General features: G+C 36.2%; 1 protein-coding gene across 2 annotated transcripts in view; it reads left to right on the forward strand.

Moving 5' to 3' along the window:
• The first annotated feature begins 2,114 nt into the window (after positions 1 to 2,114).
• Positions 2,115 to 8,566, forward strand: part of LOC107736999 (ankyrin repeat and death domain-containing protein 1A-like) — a 24,464-nt gene continuing 18,012 nt past the window's right edge. For both annotated transcript variants that reach the window (XM_016548389.1, XM_016548388.1), the window contains exons 1-5: positions 2,115 to 2,277; positions 2,788 to 2,891; positions 3,386 to 3,484; positions 4,863 to 4,961; positions 5,189 to 5,293. In XM_016548389.1, the coding sequence (XP_016403875.1) occupies positions 2,238 to 2,277; positions 2,788 to 2,891; positions 3,386 to 3,484; positions 4,863 to 4,961; positions 5,189 to 5,293 (447 nt within the window). In that variant the 5' untranslated portion in view covers positions 2,115 to 2,237. The remainder of the gene's footprint in view (positions 2,278 to 2,787; positions 2,892 to 3,385; positions 3,485 to 4,862; positions 4,962 to 5,188; positions 5,294 to 8,566) is intronic.

Here is an 8,566-nt window from a genome sequence, read left to right on the forward strand (position 1 = left end):
CAATATAACAAAGAGTGAAAAATTTAAGGGGGTCTGAATACTTTCCGTACCCACTGTATATATATGGGTGATTCTTAGACTATGGGCACTTTTATGTTCTTTGGTCAAGTTTTTTTTATTCAACTTCACAAGGATAAAAGTGCCCCTAGTTGAAGAAACGCCCATATATATATGTGTGTGTGTGTGTGTGTGTCAGTGGCCCAGCATGAGAAAATGGACATGTGGTGTGAGATCATGAGAACAGTGTCAGTTGCATGATTCTCATGCTGAATGTGTGAGAGATGCAGCCCTGCTTAAATGAAGTGTGATTTAACATGAGACTATTTAATCCGATTGTCAAGAGTTACGATTTTGTTGCATATAATAAAATGAAAAATGAAAACAATAAGCATTGTTTTTGAGATTACTGTTTAAAATGTCACATTTATTTGCATTCTTTAGTTTGTAGTATTTTTAGTATGTAGTGTTGGACAATGTTGCCCTAAAAAAGTGTTGTTTAGATCAGTGTTTCCCAACCGGGGTGCCGTGTAAAAAAATCTTTTTTTTATATTTTTAAATTTCTAAAATGTTCAAAAAAGCAGCTATTATATAATATCCTTTGCTTAATAAAAGCCTCCTTTGAGATCGTTTTGACAGACATGTTTATTGTGCATTTTAAACGTGTTTATTGCTAAGTTTAGTGTGGCAAAATAGAAGCGCAGCTGTAATTCGTGGGCTTATTCGTGGTAGCCCACAGATCCTCCCTCCTCAACCACTTAGAGTGCTTGGGGCTCAGGGGCAATTACGCCAAAAGCTCAATGATTCCCAGCCAACGAATCTCATTTCTGGGGGCTGTCTTCGACTCAACCCAAATGAGAGCTGTAGCCTCGCCGGAACATGTCCTGGCTATACAGCGGCTGACGACCACCTTCACGATTGGCGCGTCCCTTCCTCTCAGAGTGTTTCAGAGGATGCTGGGCCTTATGGCCTCTGCATCGCCAGTACTGCAGTTAGGCCTCCTTTGCATGTGGCCTCTTCAACTGGCTGAAACCCCTGGTTCCATCCCGAGCTTGGCGGGAACCGAGGTTACGTTAGTAACCGAGTACGTTTTTTTCTGACACGGATATTGGATTGCTTCTCTATCCAGCATGCATTGCTTAAACGGTTTTATGCAACTATGCAAGCACAAATCAATTCAATTTGTGACTCACAAACTTTAAATGGCCTATTAACCTCAACAGCTGTGCATGGAAAATGAAATTGGCCTGAAACCTGTCATCATGACACAAAAAGCAGTCTGCGAGTCTGCAGCTCTCCCTAGTGGAGGTTTCTTATAATAATATCACAGCTTTCTTTGTTCAAACAGGTCAACATTTGTCCAGCATTCATGATAGTGTTTACCTAAAGCCAACAGACAGACAAACAAGCACAATTGCCTATTGTTACACAACAAAGATTAAATCCGATGAGAAAATGAATCCATGAAGAATCAGCTCTCAATTAAACGAGTCTGATTACAAAGAGCAATAAATTTAAATATTTGGTGACGAATATAAAATAAAGATGAAACCTCATAAAAGAAATAAACATACCCGGATCAAATAAGAAGGAGTAGCCTATAAAAATAAGATATTTTATCGCATGTAGTGTGCAATATTATGTATATCATCCAATAAAAACAAATGACATCTGCAAGTTTTGTTTACAATAAATCATGTGCATTTGTTCTTTAAATAAATAATGTATCACATATTTTAGATATTTCTTTTGTTCACCTATTTATTATATATTTTAAAGTTGGTTACTATTTAGTGTGTTCATTTGAGGAAGAAGATGCTTACCTTCAACTGTATATGATGCCATAAATGACATCTGCTGTCTGTCACAATATTTACCCTGATGGCGATAAAGTGGTAGCGAATATATTTAACTAGGCTACTCATAACTAACGTCACAAAAGCAACGTTGACACAACCTATTTAATATTAATTAACTGCCAATTCGCCATTGGAAGTGAATTCAGCATAATCTAATTAATATTTATAATCACATCGAGGAAACGTCTGCATGGCCTAATTAATATTCATGAGCCAAACCCTCGTTCACTTCAGCAGGATTCGTCATTTCCCAAAGCGGCAGGCTTGAGCTCGGCTGTGTGAGAAGCACTCAGAAACACAGCCCTACATCGCATCAAAAGATGAAAATGTAGACATGTATCAGAAGATGCGCACATCGGAGACACAACACACCATCGACTGATGACGATGGAAGACGGACTGGTGTCTGAAGACGATATTTGTGAGTGTTAAGATACTGAAAAGAAAAAAATAGTGACAGTGTTGTAGTGCGGTACGGACACTAACTAGGGCAAGTGAGAGAAATAAGGTTATATTCAATGGCTAAAATATTCATCATCTCACTGTATTATGTGGCTTATAAAACTAACTGTGGCTAATAAATAGTTATTAATAAAAATGGTATTATATAAGACTAAAGAGACTTGTTTACTAAGGCTTTGTTGGATTCTTGAACATATTTACAGACGAAAATGTATTTGTGTGATCACTGATCCTGCTGATTTTGTAATTTTATACATTTTTAAATTGTGGGTCATAGCTTAATTATGTGCAAAATTAGGATAGAATCTAAAACCTAGATTGAAATGATCTCTCAAAAGTGATGAGAAACATTAGATATGAGTACTGCTGATGCATGTGGACAATCATGGATCATGCTCATGTTTGTACCTGTATATACACACCACACTGTATAGAACTCCTGTCACCTTCCACTCTTATTTCACGCCAGTGTTTCGCTCCGAGAAGGAGTTTCATGATGCTGCAAAGAGGAACGACACGGAGAGAATGCAGGAGCTCATCAGAAGAGGGGTGGACATCAAAGTCAAAAATAAGGTGAGATATAACCAATACAGAAACATATGAACAGTGCAAATCTACATGCAAGGAATGGATTATGCGCAATATACTAGACAGTCTAAAGCAGTCTTTCTAGTAAAATATGCCCTTGGAATGGTTTAAAATTGGCTCCTTGACCAGATTTGACTAAAATAAGATGTAATAATAAATATATATTCATTTAAATAAGCAAATAAACTATGATGTACACTTCTAAACATGGTGGCACGGTAAAGAAAGCCGAGCGGAGCATGCTGAATGTACAGGAAGCCGTGTTGCCATCCACCATGCCAATTTCTCCGCCTGGAATGTTTTGTTTTTCCCAGTTATGCACCAGAGTGACGGAAACACGCATGTTGTGGTCGTCAGCACAGGATATGACCTTTGTTTTACCCTAGACAACAGTATTTATCATCTAAAACCATGGCAAAGACAATGGCTCTTGAGTCAGTGTGGATGTTTCATTTTTTCATGTGATTCTGGTTTTACAGATGGACCGTAAGGCCTTGCACTGGGCAGCAGGAGCCGGCAGTGAGCAGGCAGTGCGTCTGCTGCTGGATCACGACATGGAGGTGGATGATATGGACAGCGTACGTGTCAAATGCATTTTGGTTGAGCGCTGCCACACTGTGTGCATAAACAGGGAACAGGTTCAAATTTAGTTGCATTTTAGGCTGAATATTTTATGTTCCGTGTTTATTTACTACATAAGCACAAATAAGTGAAATACTGCTCCACTGAATAAATCTTTAATGGGCTGCTGTTCGTTCACCATGTGGCCTGTAAATTACTGAAGGCTATGAGCTTGTTACACCAACAATGATTGAAGAGACAAAGAGTAGCCCTGAAATGCAAGGCAGAACTTTTTTAGATAATTGAGTAGACTAATATGTGCCTGGGGATTTTTTTTTTAATGAGAAAATATAATGATTAAGTTTTAGATTTAAATGTATATAGACGTATAAGTAAAAGTGTGTGTTTTTTTGTTTTTTTTTGGTTTATGTTGTATGTTGTAACTGGTCATCGTTTTTGTATCCTCTTTTTTTGCAGTTTACATAAATACTCCTACCATGTGACAATAATTGTTTTTATAGTAAATATTTTTTCATATGCTAAAAGCTGAATGCATAATATTTAAATTATTTAAAATTATATATACAGAAAATCTTTAAAAAAAAAATTTAAATAAAAATATTATTTTTAATTTATTTTAAATAATTATAGGATGTCAAAGAATTTTAGTGTCATTACATTCCACATGCCTTTGGTAAAAAAAAAAAATGTGCGCACAAACTTTTCACACTGACCGCAAAGAGTGGTCCATGAAATGCAAGGGATAATTAAAACATCAAAATTTAATGTAAGATTAAAATGAATGATAATGTGTAAGTGAAAGATACTCTAAATGGTCAACATTTTTTGATCACATTTTTGTTTCTGCAGTTCATGTAAATGGTCCTGTGAAGTGCCTTTCATTTTTGAAATACAAATTTTCCATGTAGTCCCTCAAGTAGTATTGTGGGCATAATTATCTTAATTATAACGCATGCCGTTTTATTTTATTTTAAATTAAAATAATATTAAAACATGCTATTTATAAATATTTTGATGAAGTATAGCTTGTCTCACTATGTCATTCCATATGCTTTTGGTGAAAAAAGTAAATTTAGCTCCATTATTTAAATTTTTACATTTATGCATTTGGTGGACACTTTTAAGTGACTCACAGCAATACATTCAAGCAAGCAATACATTTGACCAGAATGTTTATTCCCTGGGAATCAAACCCATGTCCTTAACCTTGCTAGTAGAAGTTTCTACACATGCATTGCTGTTCATGAGCCACTGGTAAACTCATAACTGGAATGCGATTGTTAATCATGTAATTAAGGAAGTGTCACTTTAGGCTAATACTGTTTTTCAAAAGTTGTTTGACTATGTGTATATGTATATTCTTTTGTTTTCCAGTTCGGTATGAACGCTCTGCTCTTGGCGGCATGGTTTGGTCACCTCTCAATCCTGAAGATCCTTGTCTCAACTGGGGCGAAGCTCACCTGTGAAAACAAAGTAAGACTCTATTGGCAAAAATCCTTGTCAAGTTTCATATATCTTTTATCTGAGCACTCGATGTGCTCCGCTCTCTCACGGTTGACTGTGCTCTTGACGAATAGCGTTCTGAAGCCGTTCTTTAAAGACCACTAACCAATACAAATGAGATTGATGTGTGTACTGGCCTACATTCAGGTTTCAACATTCATTTCAGTGCGTCTCACTGTCTCTTTTTTTTCTTTCAGAATGGCTTGAATCTCTTGCACTGTGCTGCACAGAGGGGTCACATCAGTATTTTGGAGTATATTATGGAAGATCTGGAAAACGTGCAGCTTAATAAAGTCGACAAGGTGAGAATCTCATGTTTTGCCACAGTGCCCATGATCTTGAAGTGTAATGTCTTTTAATTGTACCCTCAGTTCCCTGCTAAAAACTAGAGCCCAGACAAAGTTTAGAGACAGAATGGGTTTTGTTTTCCAATGTATTGTATCTACAAGAACATCTTAAGGTGCTTTTACACTAGTTGATACAAATATGTAAGATCAGCTTTGTGGGTGTTGAAGGTGGTGGTCAGTTTTACAGAATTTGTTTAAGGTTATGTTTGCTTACATTTTGATCACATGACATTTTGATCATCACTTTCCGAAAATGTTTGGGGTTTTCTTCCACATACTGTATTTGCTGACGCTTTAAAAAAAAAAAAAAGATTTGCATACAACATAAATGTTGTAAGTCTTTTGAGGCTCAGTTTTATGCACTGATTCAAAGTAGAAAGTAAAAGTAAAAGTAGAAAGTAGAAGATAGGTGTTTTCATCAGAGAGACTGATAACGACTGTGTTGATTGCACAGTGTTCATGCAAATACCAGTTAAACATTATCAAGGAACGGCTTTAAGGAAGGAATTGTCCTGAGTTTTGTTGACTTAAAAAGCAGGCAGTGAACAGGAGCTGTCAAGCTTCGGAAAGGACAAATAGCTTCATGAAATTCAAATGTAATTTGTAAACAGTAGGACAGGTCAAAATTTTGTCCATGAAGAGTTTATTGGATCATTTGTTTGTGTGGATTGATTTGCTAATATGATTTTTCTCTGCCTTGGTTAGAAATTCAATTCAGAGGTGAAGAAAATAAATGAATCATGCACAGTCAGTATGATTTTTTTTACCAGATGTCGGTAATAACACAAGTAATTCATACAAAGAAAACAAAACAAATAAGTTCAGAAATTAAGTTATATGTGATAAAATTGAATGACCCAGGGGAAAAGTATTGAACACATGAAGAAAGGGAGGTGCAAAAAGGCATGGAAAGCCAAGACTCCAGCTGAAATCTATCAGTGATTAGAAAGCAATCCTGCCCCTAGTCAGAGGAAATTAATATTAGCTGCTTCAGTCCCAACACCTACAGTACCAGGATGATGAAGATGAAACAAGGGTGGACATTTCAGCAAGACAATGATCCCAAACACAGCCAAGGAAACTCTCAATTGGTTTCAGAGAAAGAAAATAAAGCTGCTAGAATGGCCCAGCCAATCACCTGACTTGAATCCAATAGAAAATAAGAACTGAGGATCAGAGTTCATAGAAGAGGCCCACAGAACCTTTAAGATTTGAAGACTGTTTGTGTGGAAGAATGGGCCAAAATCACACCTGAGCAATGCATGCGATTAGTTTCTCCATACAGGAGGCGTCTTGAAGCTGTCATTATCAACAAAGGCTTTTGTACTAAGTATTAAATACATTTCAGTAGTGCAATACTTTTTCCCTGCGTCATTCCATTTTATTACAAATAACTTAATTTCTGAACTTATTTGTGACCCTGGACCAAAACCAGTCATAAGGGTCAATTTTTTGAAATTGAGATTTATACATCATCTGAACGCTGAATAAATAAGCTTTCCAAATGTATGGTTTGTTGTGATAGGGCAATATTTGGCTGAGATAAACTATTTGAAAATCTGGAATCTGAGGGTGCAAAAAAATCAAAATACTGAGAAAATCACCTTTAAAGTTGTCCAAATGAAGTTCTTAGCAATGCATATTACTAATAAAAAATTAAGTTTTGATATATTTACGGTAGGAAATGTACAAAATATCTTCATGGAACATGATCTTTACTTAATATCCTAATGATTTTTGGCATAAAAGAAAAATCTATAATTTTGACCCATACAATATTTTTTTTGGCTATTGCTAAAAATATACCCAAGCGACTTAAGACTGGTTTTGTGGTCCAGGGTCACATTTGTTTTGTTTTCTTTGTATGTATGAATTACTTTGAATTACTGAAAATTTCATGTCAACAGTACCTTTAGAAATATATTTACTGGGAAAAATGGTGACGTGTTCAATACTTATTTTATTAAACCCGCTGTATTATGAATGTCAACAGGGTCAATTTTGATGTCTTGTTGTCTTAAAACTCTGATTTAAGTTTTTCCAGTTGTTGTGAATTGTGCTACTCATTACACATGAGCTTATGAGATTTATGCCCCGTTAGGTGTTCTGCAAAGTAGATCAATAATACGAATATCACACAATCAATGTTCTCGAGTAGTTTCATTGTGCTTTGTCAAAACATCCCTGCTGAAAAAAGCAATAGAAACCATCAGAGAATTTGTAATGGTTTTACTAGTTATAATGGGAATTGTATTGGTTTTCATGGAAACTGTAATGGACCCTGTTGGTCTCTACTGGTAATAGGTTGCCTTCTATTGGTGGCTTGTTAAAATCACTAAATCTTAAAGGTGACATATCATGAAAATCTGACTTTTCCAGGTTTTAAGTGCTATAATCAGGTCCCCGGTGCATCTACCAACCAGGGAAACGTGAAAAAGATGAACCCAGTAACTTTGTTTTGGTAAGCCTTTTTCTGCAAGTGTCTGAAAAAACGATCACGTCTGATTTCGCTCCCCTAGTGACGTTACAAAGGGATCTCATTATAATATTACCGCCCTTTAATCTGTAAGTTTCCACCCACGGCGCCCTCATTTTGATTTTGCAAGCAACAAAGGTGTACCAGTTCTAATGCCATGGCGAAAGTTTTACCAAAACATGCTAACTGTTCTGTCATTGGCTGCACAGACGAGCACAGAACACTATTTAGAGTCCCAGCCTCAGAGGAGACAACAGAGCAGTGGATTTATTGATTTATTTACTGTACACTGTGCTGCTGCCACACAGATAAAAAAAAACATGCAATTTATTTCTCAGCTGTTTACCTTCACAGACTGTTTTTACCGTAAACTTGTGTGTGAATAAGAACTTAGTTTAGTACTCACATGCTGTGACATCCGCTTTCTGTCCGTGTGCACTCAGAAAACTCAGATATTTCAGAAGTTTAAACTAATATGGTTTAAAACACATGATTTCAGTGCGATAAACATGATAATCAGAAACAAAAAAGATGTTTTAGCAGGTACGAGCTGTAATGGCGCAGCTCTATTCTGGAAAAAGCTCATTTGCAATTAATGAGACGGGCCCAAAAAAACAGCGTGTTTCTGCTTCCACTCAAATTAGGCATTTTTAAAATTATTTAATAAATGATCTGTGGGATATTTTGAGCTGAAACTTCACAGACACATTCTGGGGACACCAGAGACTTATATTACATATTGTAAAAAGGGG

Source organism: Sinocyclocheilus rhinocerous, unplaced genomic scaffold, assembly GCF_001515625.1.
Source record: "Sinocyclocheilus rhinocerous isolate Xijiao unplaced genomic scaffold, SAMN03320098_v1.1 scaffold433, whole genome shotgun sequence".
NCBI lineage: Eukaryota > Metazoa > Chordata > Actinopteri > Cypriniformes > Cyprinidae > Sinocyclocheilus > Sinocyclocheilus rhinocerous.